We start from the raw sequence: 20,149 nt of genomic DNA, 5'->3' as shown, positions 1-20,149 counted from the left end.
AGTTCTGTTGAACAATGCTGATACTAGAACATGTGTTGGTTCTGAGGATAAGAAATAAATTTATTGTCAGGATTTACTACTTTGTGCAAGAAGCATATGGAATCGTTCCATTGAAAAAATGAGTTGAACTTCAACATGTTAGTTCTGATTCTTTGCCCCGCACTTAGGACCCAGTTGTGTGTGTCAGAGGGAGGGATGTTGGGATTATAGATGATGCAAACATGGTTTCTGACTCTGAGGTGAAGAACCCTTATTTTTGGCTTAGGGGTTTGGGAAACAAATAGAAACATAACAATCTATAATCCAGGGGGATACTGGTAGAGATTGGGGGACACATGAGGTACTATGCAAGCATAGCTGAGATTTAAGTACCTCTACTTGGATAATCAAGTAATGATTGCCAGAGGATAAGACATTTGAGCTGCATCTTGAAGTGGGTTTTCTAGATAGATTTTAGAGAAGCGGCGGGGGGGGGGGGGGGGAGATGGACAGGAGATAAAAGTCCTAGAAGCTAGAGATACTGGATGGTTGGTTTGTGCAGGGAACCAAAGCAATTCTGTGGTTTTAGCTTATAGATAGAATGTATCTGAGAGACAGAAATGAGAGAAATGACTAGAAAAAAAGTATAAAAAGGCAGATCGTGAAGGTGTTCAAATGCCAATCTAGGGGTGTCTGGGTGGCCAGTCAGTTAAATGTCCGACTCTTGATTTCCACTCAGGTCGTGGTCTCAGGGTCCTGGGATCAAGTTCCGCATTGGGCCCCCCATTTAGTAGGGAGTCTGCTTGTCTCCCTCTCCCTCTGCCCCCTGCTCACATGCCCACACGCTCTCTCTCTAAAGTAAATAAATCTTTAAAAAAAAAGATTCATGGAGCATCTGGGTGGCTCAGTGGTTGAGCATCTGTCTTCAGCTCAGGTTGTGATCCCAGGGTCCTGGGATCAAGTCCTGTATCAGGCTCCCCACAGGGAGCCTGCCTCTCCCTCTGCCTATGTTTCTGCCTCTCTCCCCCATGAATAAATAAATTATTTTTAAAAAAAGATTCATTAAATGCTGAGCTAAAGAATTTGGATTATATTATATAAATACTGTTAGGTCATAATATGTTTTTATGTGGAGTAATTACATGGTCAGGTATCATTTTTAGAAAAATTCCTTTGGCTATAAAGCTCAATGCTAGAGGATGGTGACTGGGTAGGAGGTTTTCCATCACCCAGGTGAAAGAAAACAAGGCCTGGACAAGCCAGCAGTGACCACTGGAATAGAGAGGGCAGCACAGATTTAAGAGATAGCAAGGAGGTATAGTCAGTGGGACTTGAGTAGGTGGAAAAGTTGGGGATACTGCCAGGCAGGTGAGTGCCAGTTTTCTTAGCCAAGATAATGGAGCCTGAGAAGAGCAGGCTAAGTGACGAGCCACTCTTAGTTTGGTTTGGAGCCTGAGATGCATGTGGAGCTGCCAAGAGGTCACAGGAAAAGGAAGTATGAGAAGTTCTGGAATCAGGTACATAAGAGTAAAGCATTCCTTACTCTGCTAGAAACCCGGGGTACAGAGTCTGTAATTGGCCATAGCTCTTTTCTACCTTGCCTGCTCCTGCAATACTCCCACTCCCCCAAAATGCCTTTACTTTTTCACAACTCATGAGTGCAAGTGAGTTCCTGCTGTCATGAAAAGGCTTTTTCCCTGATGATACATGACCACCTCCTTTTCTCTTCTCAAATATTGAATCAAATTTATGGTACCCATTTTCCTTAATCAGGCTGTTATCAGACAGTGAGCTGGGCGAATTTGATTTAAGGCAGATTGTAGCACCAGCCAGTGACTGCTCCTGGCCCTAATCAAGACTCCTTCACTCTGAAGAGAAGATGCCTTGCACTGGATGGGCTTTAATGGGCACTTCTATCTCACAAGCACTAGCTCCATTTCTGCCAGATCTCTGAAAAGTCGCCTCCCAGCTTCTCTGCTCACACCCTAGCTGTAAGATTCAAGAAACAATCTTTTCTTTTTGTTGTGATAACAGGAACGATGATGACAATGCAATTAATAATGATAGTAGCTAACAATTAGGAACTGTTTATTGTGTCAAATTCCATCTTAAGTGCTTTACAAACATTATTTGTTTAGTCCTCACCACCACCCCCAAGCAACTATACTAATGTTATCCTTGCTCCACAGATGAGGAGCATGAGGTTCAGAGAGGTGAAAACAACTCAGGGCTACAAACCTAGGAAGAGATAAAGTTGAGATTATTACCTAGATCTCTTATACTCCAGAGCACAGAATTTGTAATACCATTACCCTCTACTAAATTATTTAGCCTTCTAGAAAGTTCACCGTTCTGAATGTGTCCTGGAGTTGCGGTCTTACTTTTTCAATCTTGAGTGTTTACGTGGGTGCTGAGATGACAATTCCTTTGAGCTAATGACTGCTCCTAGGGGTAGGTACACTTAGCTGAATGAAAAAGAGACAACTGGGCCTCTCAGCCCCCTTAATGGGACATAACTTACATAGTGTCAGCTTCAATTGCTAACTGAATGGTCCAGTGGTTTGGGGGATCCTCACAGGAATGTTTTCTTTGTCCCAGCATGCTTGTGTAATGGGAACCTCAAAGAAGAATGGATGTGTTTGTCCAACTTTCTGGCTTTAAATGCTGATAATTTGCAGACAGGGAATACAGGGGCGTTAGAACTGTGGAGTGGGCAGATGTGGAGGAGGCACGGCTACAGGAGAAAGCAGGCCCATGGAACAGAGAACAATTTGTTTATCAAGGGGTGGGATGCGGGGTGTGGAGGAAAGCTTTGCAGTCGGGCTGTGGAGACCGAGTGGGGGCTACCGGGCTGACTGCCAGCCCCCCACCACTGCCAGGGGTCCGTGATGGTTGCCTATCCTAGGAAATGTGGAAAAAAGGGTACATGCTGTCCCCAAGAGAAAGGGCAGATTTGGGACATATGCTCACGCCAGGCACTTGGGAGCTCCTTTGTGTCCCTCACGTCACAACTCAGCTAGCAGTTAAGTTCAGCACTGCTGGCTGGGGGTCTGGCTGATAACCACACACCTGCAGGTTCTGCAGTGCCAGAGGGAGCACTTGGGGCAAGCGGTTGCTGATTAAGGGAGAGAACATTATCTTTGTTTGCTACACTGCTCGGCCACAGACAGATGCTGGCATTGCCGCTCTGCTTGTGTCCTCCTTTTCGATGCCCTACCACATTTCATCCCCACCCCACCCCTCCAGATATTAGAGGGAATTCGCAGTAAAGACCTTTTTCCTGTCTAGAACAGAAGTAGTCAACAGAGTACTGTGATGAGGCATGATCTTCACTCCCAGGCCCGCTGCCTCCTGCATATCTCAGCAGCTTGGAGGCACTGGAGCAAACCCTACGCCCAGCTGAGTTGGGCTCTGGGCTGAGTTGCTGTGGGAACACAGAGCTCCTGAGGTTCCCTGTAGTGGCATGAGGTAGCCTTTCCCAGCTGCCAGTTAAGAGGACAGGAAGTGGATAGTCTAGTGCTAAGAAAGTAAGAGGCTTGGAATTAGAAAACTTGGGTTCAAACTTTGGCCCCACCCCACCATCGCTTACTTACTGTATGACTTTGAGGTAGGTAAGATGTTGTTCTTTTGCTCTCCATCCCTAGCTAGCAGGTGATATACTTATCTCAGAGGTTGTCAGGAAGGTAAAATGTTAGAATATGCAGTAGGGGCACATAAATAACCTCTCTGAGCTCTGTTTCCACATGTGAACAAAGAGGGTTATAATACCAATTTTGTAGATTCATTAGTAGTATCCAGTGAAATAATGTGTGTGGAGTATTTAACAAAGTACCTGGCAAGTAGCAAATACACAACAAAGGGTAGAATGGTAGATAAAGTTAGTATAGTAGTTATTCAGTATAAATTTGTCTATCAGCGAGTTTGGGAAAGTATTAATAAAGCTGTAAAAGCCATTGGGCCAGCCACAGAGAGAAATGGAGTCAGCCGTCATTGTTCACATCAGCGGATAGAGGAAAGAAGCCCCAGGTCTTGACTGGACCTTGAGGCAAAGGGGTCAGGCTCTAGATTGTGGGTGGCTGTTCCTGTAGCTCCCCCTGGTGCTTGAGAAGTGCAGATGCCTCTGGCCCCAACCAGGCCAGGCACCTCCTCCCCCCCACCCCACACCCACCCCAGGAAAAAATGTGCTGCTTGCCCAGGAGGCCAAGCCTTACACAGCCTTCAGAGTCCACATAAAAGGCAGTAGAATGCAGGCAGCAGTAGTACATCCCTAGGTGTTCAGGACCTTACCCAGATAGGGACTTCTTGCCAAGCATAGGGCTGTAGTACTCAGATCTGAACATGTCACCAGGAAGCAGTCCCTGGATCTGAGCATGTTCTCTGCATGAGAGTTGCATCTAAGGCCCATCTGGAATTCTCCTTAGTCCACTCCTAGAACACAGAGACTGATCCTGATCCCAGCTATTTTTGTAAGAGGTATTCCCCACTATGACCCAGAGCATAGCATTAGTCCCCTAAACTGGGATTCCTTTTTATAAAACTTGATCTTTCTCCAAGGAGCTTACTTCTAACCCAAAGAAAGGAACATGGTCTGCATTGAGTCCTATATCTGCTCTTGTATGATGCTGCCTTACATATGGGAAAAACCAATGGCTTGGGAAGTTAGCCCAGGTTCCAAGTTCTAGCTCTGCCACCAACTAGCTTGTGGACAGTCCCCTCTGCCCTTTGAACTTCAGCCTCCCATCTATACAGTGTTAATGATAATCTCACAAAGCCCATATTTCTGAGAAAGTTAAATAAGAAAGTGCACATAGAGTGCCCAGCACAGACTGGCATGGCATGGAGGCTCACTTAATGCTTCCCTTCCTCCTTAGCTAAAGTCAGGGATGCCAATAAAATTTTTTGTTGTGCCTAACCTCAGCCCTGCTGGAAATAGTGAGCCTAAAAAATAAATCATCAGCTTTTTCTTCATCATGGCAGAGGCTCATATAGTCACCATGGCAGCTGCCATTGACACTGGAGTCTGCATCTCAACAATAGCAGCATCTTAATAATGTCATATCTTTCCACGTTTACATTTCAGACCACTTTTGGCCCTTGTTACCCCAAGCAGGCATTATAATTTTACAAAAGAGGACCTCAAAGCTTAGAGGGTTGTCCCCAGGTCTTACAGCTTTTGTATGTTGGAGCTGGATTTGAACCTAGATTTGATTGACCCCACCTGACCTTGAGAACAGTAGCTTGTATGACCTGCCTTGGCTTCTAGACAAACCATGGGTCTACCTGTCTTTTACAAATGATTCTGGATTTGGGGCAGCCCGGGTGGCTCAGTGGTTTAGCTCCACCTTCAGCCCAGGGCCTGATCCTGGAGACCCAGGATCGAGTCCCACGTCGGGCTCCCTGCGTGGAGCCTGCTTCTCCCTCTGCCTGTGTCTCTACCTCTCTACCTCTCTACCTCTCCTCTCTCTCTCTCTCTCTCTCTCATGAATAAATAAATAAAATCTTAAAAAAAAAAAGATTCTGGATTTGATTTCCCCCAGGCTCAGGCTCTTTTCTATCTTAGATGCCTTGGGGAGCTGTAAGGGACCTTCCTTGACCTCCACTAGTATCAGAACCACTCACACCTCTTTCTTTTCCCCAGATTTAGTGATGAAGGGATGGAGGTGATCGAGCGGCTCATCTACCTGTATCACAAGTTCCATCAGCTAAAGGTTAGCAATGAGGAGTATGCTTGCATGAAAGCAATTAACTTCTTAAATCAAGGTAAGTAGCTGGAGGTGAGAAAGGGGGACTTTTTTTTTTTTTTTTTTTTTTGTCAGAGCATTTTCCCTCCTGTTTCACACACTACCTCCCACCCCTTTACTCTCAGGACTGCCACACAGAATCTGCCACACCATGTGGGTACCAATCTTAAAAGGCCTATGTTCTCCTCATCCTGCCCCTCTATAGTGCTTTGGATTTTTTTCTTCAAACCTAAATGCCACAGTCTCTATAATTCATAGAGGAAGGAAGAGGATTCGCTTTGTTTAGTCAGTTTTAATGCATTTAAACACAGACACCAAGGACAGTACATGCGTCATTTAAAATATGTACCAAGTTTACTAGGCTGAAGAAGAGCAGGGTGACTGATGAAACTATTGGAGATAAGACATCTGTGACAGGCTGGCAGTGGTTCTGATGGCCCCTTCAGGGCAGAGTGGGGGGGTGCACATAAATTCACACAATACATACCAAGCATGGCTTTTAATAAGAAGAGTGCTGGATGTGGTTTATGGTGGGGTATTACCTGCAAAGTGGTATGTGGTAGCCGTTAGTAACTGGAGTATGAAGGAGAATTTGTAGTCCCGTTTTTTTTCCAAAGTAGCATTTGAGTGTTCTATTCTCACAGTGGAACTGGGCTATTTTGCTTCTTGTGACATTGAAATTGTCCTGTTACTGTATTTATTCAGTTTCCTAGTGCAGAGACTTCTGATCTCCTCCTCTTTGCTTACTTCTCCTGCTGCTTCTCCACTGTTCATTCATTTATCTTCTCCATTTATCTGCTGTTCTGTGTGCCTCCTCTAGACCAGGCACTGTGTTGAACATTAAAGACATTAAATAAAATAGATCCCAGGTCTCTGGCCTTAAGATGTACACAATCTAATGGCACTTGACACATTACTTGAGCCTCAGATCAAGGGAGATCAGCAGCAGCTACTGGAGAAGAAATCTGAGCTGGACCTCAAAGCCTGGGTAAGACATATATAGAATATTTATATCCTATTATATATATGTATAAATTATGTATATATATTATATATACATATATAAATTATAAATTATATAATTATATATTATATACATATATAATTTATGTGTATATTATATATGTATATATGTATAAATTATATAGATAAGTTATGTTATATTTGTGTATAAAAAGGTGTGTACATGTATGTATATACACACATACATATACACTACATAGATACACATAAACATTTACATATAAATAAGTGAGAGAGAGAAATCTATATAGAAAAAAGATGGAGTGACAGCTCAGGTAATAAGAGGAGCAGAATCACATAGGAGACCATGTGTAAGTATATGTATAGCATAAATATGTAGGTATCAGCAAGCTTTCTGATTGGCTCCAGCAAAGGGCCAGTTTAAAGATTCTGTGAAGGCTATATTTTGAAAGGTAGATTATTCATTCAGTTGTTCAACATCCACTGGTGCCTGTTTTGTGTCAAGCCCTGTGCTGGGAGTTGAGAAAGATACAGCCTACCACTCAAGTGTCTCTCAGTCTAGTGACTATCCTTTATAATTATTTCCTTCTTTATCTGATTTCTCTTCCCTTATCCAGAGTTTTGTTCTTCAATTTTTGCTCCTCCAGTTTTGTTCTTCAGAAAGAAAAGATCTCCTGTTAGAACAATATTTAATAACTTTTAATCGAAAGATGCACATACTCAAGGTCTTTCTTCCACCGTAGAAAGCCTCTCCATTTCCTGTATGGTTTTTTCACAGATATCAGGGGTCTGACCAGTGCCTCACAGCTAGAACAGTTGAACAAGCGATATTGGTACATTTGCCAGGATTTCACTGAATATAAATACACACATCAGCCGAACCGCTTTCCTGACCTCATGATGTGCTTACCTGAGATTCGCTATATTGCAGGTAATATTATATTCTTTGGCTTCCAAAACTTCGTTGCTTCTCTTGGCTTGTGAAATGAATGAGACAAGCAGTATTTTCAGGATGCGCATTCCAGGCCCTTCACCAACCGCATAAAAGAGCTATGACCATTGCTCTCAGAAAAGCTATATTTTAATGAGTATTTTGTGTTTTCTTTGTACAGAAGAAAGTCTAACATTTCCTGAGTGCCTGTCATGTGTAAGGTACTTTGTGGCCTTATGTTATTTAATCTCAGAAGAAACTCTGCAAAGCTGGTTGTGGTGATACTATGGTCATTTTATGTATGAGGAAATAGGCTCAGAGTTTCTCAAATTAACTTCATTTCTTGAATATATACTTTAAAATATGTGCTTTAAAGGGTGTATTTTATGGTATGTGAATTAATTATATACATCAATTTTTAAAATTCATTTCATAGAATTTCCTATAGATTTTTGAGAAACATTTATTTAAAGCAGTATCTTTTTTTTTTTTTTTTTAGATTTTATTTATTTATTCATGAGATTCATAGAGAGAAAGAGGCAGAGAGACAGGCAGAGGGAGAAGCAGGCTCCATGAAGGGAGTCCAATGTGGGACTCGATCCCAGGACTCAGGGGAGGCCCTGATCACACGCCCTGAGCCAAAGGCAGATGCTTAACTACTGAGCCACCCAGGTGTCCCTAAAGCAATATCTTTATAAAGTAATTCTCAAAATTCTACCTTTGCAAAGGAATTTTTGTTATTGTTTTGCAGTCTTGACCCCCTTCTGAGCTTTTTGACATTTAAACAGGTCCATTTCAGTATAAAATCCTGGGTTTTGTTGTTTTTTTGTTTTTGTTTTTTATAAATTTAATTTTTGTTGGTGTTCAATTTGCCAACATATAGAATAACACCCAGTGCTCGTCCCTGGGTTTTGTTGTTGTTGTTGTTGTTGTTGTTGTAGCTCTTCTGGTAAAGATTCTTGTGTATAGTAATCCAGCACATACTGAGGGAAAGCTCAGAAATGTGACCTCTAAGATAAAACTGTTCCTGTCAAATTCAGCCACATAATTTTGAAGGAAAAAGGTTTTATCTGACAAAGGAATTTTTGTTTCTACTTTTTGGGCCTAGATAGTGCAACAGACCTTAAATATTGGATTTTTAGGGGTGCTTTGGCAGTTTATGTTTCTGCATTTTCAAATCTGTTTTACTGAATGAGATATTAACTAGATCCTCTCTGAAATAAAAGGAAGTCAATAGTTAATACCCCACTCACCCTAACAGAGTTGGATTATCAACTCTGGCAACATTTTGAATCACCTGGGAAGCTTTTAAAAAATATTTGTGCTTGTTGAATTACACCTCCAGAGATTCTTTTTTTTTTTTTTTTTAATTATTCATGAGAGACACAGGGAGAGGCAGAGACATAGGCAGAGGGAGAAGTAGGCTCCCCATAAGGAGCCTGATGCGGGACTCAATCCTGGACCCCAGGATCACGTCCTGAGTCGAAGTTAGATGATCAACCGCTGAGCTACCCAGGCGCCCCGCACCTCCAGAGATTCTGATTTAATTCGTATGGAGTGAACCTGGGCATCAGTATTTTTTTTTTTTTTTTTTTTGACTCCCCGGGTGACTCTAAGGTACTGTCAGGGAGAAGACAGCCTCAGATATTTTACAAAGTATATTAGCATACTGAATGCTCTGAGAAGTTCTCCAATAAAGAAACCTGTGTATCTTTCTTAATCCTGAGTTTCTCAAATTTATTTGCCCCTTGACTACCCGCCTCCTTTTTTTCCCAGTACTTTAACCCATTATACTATTCTAAAGAACAGTGCTTTATAGAATGCTAGCTAGAGAATCTACCAGGAAAAAAAAGGGATATGTTTCTCATGGTATTTTAGCTCTAAGAGAACATCTAGGAATACCTTTCAGTTTAAGATTCCTCATATATAAAATGGGGATAACAAGTAATATCTATCACATAGCAATATTATGAAAATTAGTGCATTTAAACATCTAGCACAGAGTAAGTAGAAGGTAGCAGTGATTATAGCTTGTACCATTTACTAGACTCTCTAGGGCATCAAAATGGGTCTGGATATCAGGATAATAGCACCGTTTGTCTGATATTCCTGTCTTTGTGATACTTCTGGCACTTTTCTTGCCCCAGTCACTCAAACAGGCAACATTCTCCCTTTACCAGCCCAAGAGGAGTCAGATACACTCTTCCACTGCAGTCACTGCTAACTCTTCTTTTCCTACCTTGTTACCAGGAAAGATGGTGAATGTACCTCTGGAGCAGCTGCCCCTCCTCTTTAAGGTGGTACTACATTCCTGCAAGACAAGCGTGGGCAAGGAATGAATGACCTGTTCCCAGCAACCCTCCTCAGGCCAACCACAACGCCTTGGGTGGGCAGGACAGGCTCCAGAAGAAAGAGCCAGAGAGACCAAGATGGAGGCTGTGAAGCAATGTTTCCAATTGCCTCCATAGCAAGAAGAGTTTTTGTTTGTTTGTCTGTTTTTTTAACCTCATTTTTCTATATATTTATTTCACGACAGAGTTGAATGTATGGCCTTCAACATGATGCACATGCTTTTGTGTGAATGCAGCCGATGCATTTCCTTGCAGTTTACAGAATGTGAAGATGTTTAATGTTATAGTGTTGTGATTGTTTAGAGATAGTTCTTTTGTATTTTGAGGGAGAGGGTGGGATGGGGCTGAGATGAATATTTCCATAATGTTGACAAAGATGACTACCTCAGTGGAAAGGGAGGGATGTAACCATCCCTACTTTTTCTACACGTTCTCAGCAGACACCTACATTAGTCTGTCAGAGAGCAAACTGCCTTTTTCTAGCCACAGAATTACCAGGTAAAAGTAAAAGAGCACACCATAAAGGGACAAAATGGTGTTGGGAGGTTTATTAAGCAAAGTGGGTGACACACTGGAAACAGGGCAGGAAATGAGGATTTAGCCATCTTTTTTCCTTGGAAAGCCTGATAGTCGAGTGAGTAGGTTACAATGACCAAATCAAAATTAGGTGTCCTCCCTCCAAACAGCTCTTCAGGGAGAAGAGTTTCTATTCTCACCATGCTCTGGGCTTCCCCATGCCCACTGTCCAAACCACCACTATTAGTTTCTTCCACTGTCAACTTTTCATCCACACATGGTCCTAGCAGTAAGTTAATTCTTGGGACTTGTCTACCAGTTCCCTTGGGGCTCACAGCTACCTAGTGTCTTTACCTGGATCTACCAAAGTCTACCTTCCTCAAACTCCTTGCCTCTTATAAATTTGACTTCCTATTGGCCCTTTGAAAAAACAACTAAACAAATGTCATGCTCTGAATCCTGGTGCCCACTACTGATTTATTCTCCTTTCACCGTGCTTTCTTCAAAGGGTAGTGGGATAAAGGCCAAATTGCTAAAAAAATAAACAGTCTTTTTCCTGTTACTCCCCTCACCCCATCCCATCTCACCCTCAGGACTGAATCCCAAACCTGCAGTCTTTCATACAGTGGGAAGGACCATTCTCCCATCAGCTGAACAGAAGTTCTGCCCCTTCATTCTACTCCCAAATTCTCCTAATCTCTCCAAAATGAAACCAGGTTTCCTTATAACAGTAACCCCAAGTACCAGAGTGGCCCACCTGCCCAATAGATTATCAGTGGCCTGGCTAACCAAGGCCTGGAGGGCTGGAGTCCAAAGCACCTGGAAGGGACGGGGGGCCTTGAAACTACCTCATATTCCTAAGGGCCTGGCTGCCCCCCTCTGCAGATACAGCCTGGACCTCCTGTTCTTTCACTACCTGCCCTACCCAGTCCTGGGAAATATTCCTTACCCTCTTGGCTTTGGTCAGTGGCCACACTGTGTCTCTCCTAGAGTTCTTTTGGGTGCTTTTCCTTTCTCTCCCTTACTATAGCAATTGTCCCTGCCTTTACCCAGTTACTTCCCACAGCCAATGCAGCAGACGGACCGCTTAGCTAGGTAATTCCCTGGGTGGGCTTGAGGGGCCGACAGCATTTTGTTTTGCGTGTTTGGTCAAAGGCCGTTTGCTCTCTTCCCAACCCAGCCTAGCAAATTTACCTAGTGGGCTACCACATCGTGTGCATACCAGGTAGTCTGTGTCGAATTATAATTTTTTCTTTCCAGTGAAATGTTACGGGTACCAGCAAAGTGATGACTTTGTCCCTTGGTGGATCTAAAATTCAGAGCATTATTCCTTAATGCCATTTCCACAGCTGCTCTGAGAAAGAAAAAAAAAAAAGACACGTTCCTCAGGAAAAGCTCCAACCACAATATTTTTCACGTGTTGATGGGAAGATTTTTGTGTGTGTATCTGTTTATTTCTAAGTTCACAATATTTTTGTTTCTCTGATTTTTTTATTTAACCAACTAGATCACATTATTTGGCTACAGGTCAGACTCCGAGCTGCTTTCCTCAAGATAGGGGAGAAGACACATATGAGAGTCCCCTCTCCAAGACTGCTCCTGTGTACAGTATCTTTCTTTGCTCAGACTTCCATCTGTCAAATTGTTAGATTTTCTGATATTACCTTTTTCTTAAACATTTTACCAGTTGTGTTGAATATCAAAGGAAACTGCTCTCTGACAAGACAAGAACATGTCTCTCTAATAATGCAGCATTAAACAGAGCAAGTTGTTAATTTGTGGAGTGGGGGAAAGGTTCTGCAAGTTGCCATTGTACAAATCCATTTTTACAAATGTTTGCAGCAGATTCCACAGAACAAAGAGCCCATTCATTGCCAAGAGCCCTGCAGAATATCTGAGCCAAGTGGCCGTGTGTTCCAAGCCGGAGCCTGACCTGTGGACAGCCTTTAATGTCTTCTGCACCCAGTCCTTTTATGACGTGGGCTTTTTTTAAACAGGGTAAAGTGAATGTGTTGCATTGCAAACTCAGGTATTATGAGGAGAAGGTAGGACTGTAGCTAGCAGCGTGGAGACATTAGGTCAGCCACTAGATGTATTTGTGAATTTGGTTTGAAGGACACAGAGAAAGGTTGGAGGGGGAGGTTTGGTGTGTTTGTTTTTTGCCTTTCTTCCCATAATATTTGGTTAACAGGTAGCCTTTTTGCTAGTGGAAGAAGAAAAAAATTGTGCATGTTGTCTTTAATTCCCCTCTCTGATCCCCTGCTACCAGCAGCACTCACTTTGAGTGAGAGTTTTTCCACCATAAAAATATAACTGAAAGCTGTGTGGTAAAGGAGAATCCTTCCTCCTTGCACTGCATTGAAACACACAGGCTTTTCCTTTCCTTTCCCTTTAACTGTTTTCTTGACCCAAGACAAAAGTTTAGAATCTTGGAACTTTGAATCCTACAACTTACGCTCTCTGGCTCCTTTGTAGAATTTTGGAGTCTTTCAAAGGTTTGGTGGTCTTGCCCCCTAGTCTGAAGAAACTCCCCAGAACCTGTCTCAAAGCACTCCACCTTGCTCAGAGGACACCCAGCCCCATCCTTGACCCATAATTGAGGTGGGCAAACCTCCAAGGATAGAAGGCAGCATGCAGGAACCTCCTTATCTTGTTCCAGAACCAGAGGATGGATAGAAGGAATCTAAGAGTCTCCACAGCATTGCTGACAGTCACCCACTTCACACTGACCTGCCTCTAACCTGCCACCCCTTTTCAGGGATGTGAGTACCTGCCATAGCCAGTATGTCACCAGGTCCTTAAAACCTGGGGCTCTCTGAGCTACTTTGCTCTGCTCCCCATTTCCTACCTTTGTTCTTGATTTCCTGGGGAATGGGACAGATGGAGACAGATGGACAAACCTAGCCTAGGCAACATCTAAGCCATGTCCAAGGTTGGCCAAAGTAAGGGGACCCTGGCCTCCCAGCAGGGCAGGAAGTTGAGCAGTGGTTCCAAATCTTTAGCTCTGAGCCCCTGGTCTATGTCTTTTTTTTCTTGTTGGCTTTTAAATTTTTGCAATTTTAAGAAATCTAGTCTTTCAGATCAGCTCTTTTATTAAACTTTAAATTTTCTTTATTATTTTAAACAAAAAAAAAAAAAAAACCAAAAACATTGCTCTCTCTTTCCCCAATTTGATTCTTGAGAATCCCCTACACTCCCCTTTACCTTTGCAGTTGATCATTCCTTCTTTTTTCCTCAGCTCGATGCATCTATATGTCCAGTGTCTGTGAAGTGTTTTATCTGTGTCTCAGGATGAGAAACGGCAATCATTCCACCAGGTGCTGGAAACTGATTAGCCTTGAGGCAAAGGTTTCTAGGGCCACAGCTCAGGGATGTGTATTTAATTACAGGGTCCCCAGAAACCCCTCTCTTGGCTGCCACAAGCAGCAGCTTCTTTTTTGGCTTGACAGCTGGACCTGGACTGTTTCCTCAGAGGCAGGAGCCCCAGAGAACATGTGGAGTTGAGGAGCTGGGGCTTCCTTCTTGGCTAGACATGGGCTACCTTGAAACTTGAAGACTTCTGGCTTCCTGCAGCATGAGCCACAGTGGCCCTGCCTCTACCAGCTCATATAATCCCTGGTCCCTCTGCTCAATCCAGTGCCCATCTGGCTTCCTCCTTCTGGGCCTGCAGCTCTAAATGGAGCACAGCCTGCTCAGGAATCAGTTGCAGGCTCAAAAGGAAGCTGTGAATTGGGCCAGAGCTTGCTCCAAGCCCAAGAAAAAAGTTGTGTTATTGGTGGAGGCTAGTCTTCCAAATCCTGGAGTCAGCCCTGCCAGCCAAAGGATTGTTTTTACCCTTTGGTGACCATTTTTTTTCTTTCTCTGAAATGTCTTATAATAGGTAATAATGTTGTTGACTCAAATTTCCATGAAAAAGAAAAAAACTACCTCTTGAGTGACATCCTGATCGATTCCTCTCCGAAGAATCCTGTGGGAAAAGAATATTATAGCTCCTGCTCTGTTTACATGTTTACATGTTTCTGTCAGGAAAGAAACCCTGCCTGTCCTGGGATGCTGGTGTTTTTGTCTGTGTTGCCATCCCAGGCTTGCGATAGGGGCTTGTGGCTACATTGTGATGTCTGGGCCATATTTGGGGAGTCCCAGCCACCTGCCCCAGCCATGGACTAGCCACCCCCTTGAAAAGACCACCATTTCTTTTCTATGATCCAAGGCACAGGGAGCATCACTTCTCAAAACCCCACCTTCAGGGGCTGTGATAGCACATGCATCAGTGAACGTATCCCTGGGCTGCCTACCCTAAGCCCACTTCTCCCACAGTCCTGTGTAGGAATCGCATAAATGGGATGTCTCTGAGCCCTTGTCCCCAAAGGGCCGGCCAAGGGCTGCCCGCCAGCCTGGCTTCATCAACCCTGCATGACCAAATGATAGTTGGTGGGCTCTGCAGGCTACCCAGGCCCTCTGCTACCTCCCACCTTGCCAGCTGGCAAGGGATGGGCCCTTTTCTGTGAATTGACTACCTGTGGAAATGTGACCAATTAGTGTGAAATGCATGTTTAGCAAATGTTAGGTACTGTATTTGAACCAATAAATGTGAATCTTTCTGCACATAGCCTCTGTCTGTGAAGCTTGTTTGGGGTTCTAGGAAGGGACAGTGGGGTATCCTAAGGAGCTGGCTGGTGCCTCCAGACCTGTTGTTCCTGCTTGTAGCTAACACCCACTCAGTTCCTATTGCTGAGGGCCTGGCAGGGGGCTCTCTCTCAGAACTGCTTGAATCAGTGAACCAGTGCCAAATGAGATGTCTGCTCTGGGTGCCAGGCACTGTGTTGGGACTTTTCACAAACCTGAACCTCCTTGAACTTCAAGGATTATTACTTCCAGTTTATTTAAGTGAGGTGAAGGGACTCATTGAAAGTCAACCAGTTAGAAAGTGGCATAACTAGACTGGGGGGTGGGGAGGCAAACACAGACCTTTGCAGTACAGTGGGATTGAGTTGTAATTAAGGACATACATGAGGTTGTAGGGATCTAGAGAAGGGAATGGCTTGATCTCAGGAAGTCCTTCACAGATGAGCATTGAAGGTGAGTCTTGAAGAAAGACACCAGGCAGAAAGAGGAGGCTAGACCAGATAGAGGTGAGAGGGATCAGCAGTATACTGGAAGGGCCGCCCAGCTATGAATCAGAGACATGGAATATTTGGGTATAACAAGGGACTGCCATGCAGGAATGGTGGCAGATGGAAAGGATAGCAAGACTGGAGGTTGGAGAAGCACTTGGGGACCTTGAATGCCACATTCAGGAGTTCAGGAAGGAAAGCCATCTGCTAAGTCTCAAGAAAGAGCCACATCTCCGTGACAGCAGTGTGCTGGTGGTGGCCTGCCTGTTATGTCACTGTGGTCCAGCCTATTAATACCTGTCTTTCCAGGAAATAGATGAGGTTTTCTAGAGTTGAGAAAATGGAGGCTCAGAGGTCTAGGGATGTGCCCAAAGTCACTTGAGAAGTGTCAGAGTTAGGACTTGAACCCGGATCTGCCCAACTATCCTGTAATCCTGCTGTTCATATGATCAGAGAAGTGGCAGAGTTTGGACTGAGGGTTATATGAAGACAGGAAAGATGAAGGCTTCTCAGTTGGAAACCATCAAGGCTGAAGAGAGTCTGATCAAAGTCTATTAAATCCCCATGTGTGAAATGAGGGAAAGCCCAGCTGCCTTCCCACAACCCAGCCTCCTCCAGCACAAGGGACCAGAGAGCCCTTGAGGTTTGAAAGAGGTGGCTTTAGAACAAAGGAAACACTGCAGAACTAATAGACTCTTCCTTGCCCCACAAGAGGGAACAGATAAGACACAGAGATACAAGAAGAAACACGTTTGCTGAGCGCCTAGTGAGTGCCAGGCATTATGATTGGTGCTTCACATACATGCATTGTCTCATGTAATCCTCATAACAGTTTTACAAACTTCAGATCTCTGCCCCATTTTACACATAAGCAAATTGAGGCCCAAAGAAATTAAGCTATTTACCTGAGGTGTGCTGAGGTGACACATGAGTAAGTGTCAGAATTGGCTTTTGAATCCAGGTCTGATACCAAAGTTACAGCGGGCTTCCTCCCTGCTCTGCCTCAGCAGTTCAGTAGTGCTGAACATGAATGTCTGGAGTTTGTAACAAAATCAGTAATGGCCTTTGGTTGAACTTTTTGCTATTAGCAAAACAAAACTATTAAACTAATAAAAGACTAATATCTGTAAGAGGTGAGTGAATAGACCCAATCAAATTGATTGAAAAGTAGTGCTCTCCCAAAAATATGTACAATGCTACAGACACCAAATCTGGTTTCTCAACATAGGCAACCCAACAAGGTGGCTTCAAGGAAAAAGAAGTAGGAGTTTCATTGCCAAAAATCTGGGAAATAACTGCACTCACTACCTTCCTCTTACTGTTTCCCAACCTTTGTTGGCATATTAAAGGCTCTGAAAAAAAAAATTTTTTTTTTCAAAAATCAAAAACAAAAATATGGAACACTTCACGAATTTGCGTGTCATCCTTGCGCAGGGGCCATGCTAATCTCTGTATCATTCCAATTTTAGTATGTGTGCTGCCGAAGCAAGCACAGGCTCTGAGAAATCTTACCTGAAGAAAGTAATTCTTTTTAGCCCAGGGCCTATGAAAAGTGTTTAGGCATGGAATCTTTTTTCTTCCTGTTTAAATTGTTGGGACAGTGTTCGTGGAATAAAATTTAGAGCACTGCTCTGAATTTATAAATTGCTACTGAACTAATGCTGAGCTTTTGATTTCCTTGAGTGCTAGGAAATAATCTGGGAGAATAATTAACATGGAGCAGGGCAAAGCACAGTACTAAGCATTTTATACACATTACATTACTGATTCCTCAAAGCCACCCTTTGAAGTTGATGCTATGAAGATCCCATTTTACAGATAAGAAAACTGAGGCCCAAAAAGGGTAAGTAATTTGCCTAAGGTTTTATGCCTTGTATATAACCTCAGAAATGAATATAAACAAGCACTCCTGAAGACCTCTCGTTAGGATCTGTGCCGAGATCCTTATCCTTACACAACTCCCTGAGGTAAATAAGATCATCTCTATGTAACTGAAGAGGAAACAGAGCTCTGGCCTATATCAGAGTCGAAAGCCAGAAACCCCCAGAAATGATGGCTTAAGAAAGAGTGTTGGGATCAGGTTGGATATGGCTACATGGAGCCCTCTCTCAGGGACCATTTTCCTCAGGCAACTTGTGTGACAGAGGCACGTCAGGGGGTCTCGCCATCCGAGATCTAATTCCAGCTTTCCCCCTTCCCAGTTATGTGTGGCCTTGACCCAGATAGATACCTCTCACTTTCCTGGCCAGATAAGTGGAGATGATGTGCTTGTGTTTTAGTTAAGGAGGACTCGCTGTGGCTGGCTCAAAGTAGGGGCTTAATTAAGTCAATCCATAAGAGAAAGCTGCATGAGAGGAGCCTCAGCCCTCACGCCCCAATAACAAACCCAGGAGAGCCAGAAGCTACCTCTCTGGCTTTTGCCTGCCCATCAGGATTTTGGGTCCACAGTGGTAATCAGCCTCTCTGAGATCCTATGGCAAAAGTGCCCAACTGTCAGACCCAGGGCTCTTGGAGTCTTGTTCCCTTGGCAACAAGTCTCACCATGGAGACCACAGGCCCATCCTTGCCCTCTCCCTGCAAGCCTCTCCACAGACCTTCCCTGTTCAATACCTAGTCCTAGGAGAAGTATAGGAACTGAGGAAAGCTCCAAGGAGGCCCTTCCTCAGAGTGAGGAGTTTGAGGCACAGCCAGCAAGAGAGTCAAAAGGAACTCCCATTGGGACACCTGGGTGGCTCAGTGGTTGAGCATTTGCCTTAGGCTCAGGGGATAGAGTCCCTTATCAGGCTCCCTGTAAGGAGCCTGCTTCTCTCTTGACTTGTCTCTGCCTCTGTGTGTGTGTGTCTCATGAATAAATTTAAAAAACAAATCTTAAAAAAAAAAAAACCTCCCATTTTTGTGTCCACTCTGTGCCTGGCAAGGTTCTGAGGAGTCTACATGTTGTGGTCTCATTTTGGTTAAAAGCCCAGCACTTACCCTATTTTACATAGTGGAAACTGAGGCTCAAGGAGACACAGTGGACCAGCCCAAAGTCTCACAGCTGGTCGTTGTTGGAGCTGACACTTGAATCCAGGCTTTCTGATTCAGGAACCCTTGTTCCCTCTGCAACTCCCCACCCACACTGTTGAGGCTCGGCTGCTGCACACTGGGGAGGGTTGGACAGTTGGGTTAATTCCCTCTGCCCTAGGCCCTGGTGGTTCCACGAGCAGCAGCCAGCAGCCCTTTGAGGCCTGAGCTGGTTCCTGCAGCAGCAGAGGAACTTGCACTATTTTAAGCCAGGGCCAGCAGGCCCCATGTGGGCACAGGGAGGGTGGCCTCGGGCCCTTGGCCAGCTTCCCGGAAGTCACCATGGCCTCCCTTCTCTCCCCTGAGCAGCTTTCTGAGGCAGTCACTTCCCAACAAACAGGAAGGAGGCCCTCAGGCCAGGAGACCTCTAGCCCCAGCTTCTTCCTCCTACACCCTCCGCCCCCAGTCTTCTCTACATAGGGGAGCCCACCAGCCACATACCCTGACCAATGTCCGTTATCTGGGCTGACTCAACAGGTGAGTGTCAGGGGATCTGGACTTCTGCTTGGGCTGCCTCAGTTCACCTGTCACCCGTTACCCATTCACCCTGTGGAGGATCTAGGGCCTCCACTTGTCCAGGCCCTTTGCCCCCTCACCCACAGCCTTGTTTCTCATATACATTCCCATTGAAGCTGGCTACTACAAGCCAGAGAGTAGAGCAGTGGGATCCTTAGACTTGGCCCTGCTCAAGGACCCTAGAGAAGCAGACTAAGAGAGTGAAATGGAGAGAAACAAATTGGGACGTTCCCAGAGAAAGATTGAAGCAAAAATAGTGATAGACACAGATTAATCATGGCAGAGACAAAATTAGAGAGATCCTTAGAGACAAAAGCAGAGAAAAACAAAGAGCTGCAAAGGGCTGGGGCCAAGAGGCCAGCGAGATGACCACCCCCCAAGTATGGGCCATCTCAGGGCTGTGGGGGGCCCACCGGCTGCATGACTGAAGAGGAATGTGGGGAGCAAGGCTGGGTCACCCCTTGAGGGCCAAGCGTGTGCACTATGAGATAAACTACCCCAGGAAAGGGGCCCCAGCTGCGGCTGCAAGCTCCAGGAGAATGGTGGAGAAGCCAAGGCCCAAGGCTGGAGCCTCGGCCCTGCCAGACACCCAGCTCCTGCATCTGCACCTGAGGATCTTCACCAGGCCTCAGAGTCTAGAAGATCCCAGGTCCCTCAGCCCAGACCTTAAGGACATGCAGATTCTGTGAGTCTCCCATTTGTAGAAGAGCAGGGTGGGCCCTGGGAACTCTGCCAGCCACAGAGCCTTACTTCTCCAGCTCCAGCTGCAGTCCTGGCTCAGGTGAAGGGGTGACCAGGCAGAGCAGGGGCTCCAGTGGAGGAGTGCTGTGGCGAGGCAGCTGTGCACAGGCCTGTGAGTTGTCCCATACAGCTTTGTGCACTCATGTGCCCCAGTGTGGGTGTGTGCGCATGTGTCCATGTGCTTCCACACACACGGGGGCTTGCACACATGTC

General features: G+C 44.7%; 1 protein-coding gene and 1 non-coding gene across 5 annotated transcripts in view; one reads left to right on the top strand and one right to left on the bottom strand.

Annotated features, from left to right (window-relative positions):
* The window catches only part of NR6A1 (nuclear receptor subfamily 6 group A member 1), a 225,035-nt gene extending 209,933 nt beyond the window's left edge, over positions 1-15,102 (top strand). For all 4 annotated transcript variants that reach the window (XM_041725639.1, XM_041725637.1, XM_041725636.1 and 1 more), the window contains 3 exons: positions 5,618-5,739; positions 7,483-7,635; positions 9,886-15,102. In XM_041725639.1, the coding sequence (XP_041581573.1) occupies positions 5,618-5,739; positions 7,483-7,635; positions 9,886-9,974 (364 nt within the window). In that variant the 3' untranslated portion in view covers positions 9,975-15,102. The remainder of the gene's footprint in view (positions 1-5,617; positions 5,740-7,482; positions 7,636-9,885) is intronic.
* A 1,903-nt stretch (positions 15,103-17,005) lies between these two features.
* LOC121474280 lies at positions 17,006-17,109 on the bottom strand. Its single transcript, XR_005983302.1, has one exon. It is a non-coding gene; the product is annotated as a U6 spliceosomal RNA (small nuclear RNA).
* Between the last annotated feature and the right edge of the window lie 3,040 nt (positions 17,110-20,149).

This window comes from Vulpes lagopus, chromosome 12 (genome assembly GCF_018345385.1).
Source record: "Vulpes lagopus strain Blue_001 chromosome 12, ASM1834538v1, whole genome shotgun sequence".
Lineage (NCBI taxonomy): Eukaryota > Metazoa > Chordata > Mammalia > Carnivora > Canidae > Vulpes > Vulpes lagopus.
Note: the sequence above shows the minus strand (reverse complement) of the source record. Positions and strands in the feature narration are given on the sequence as shown.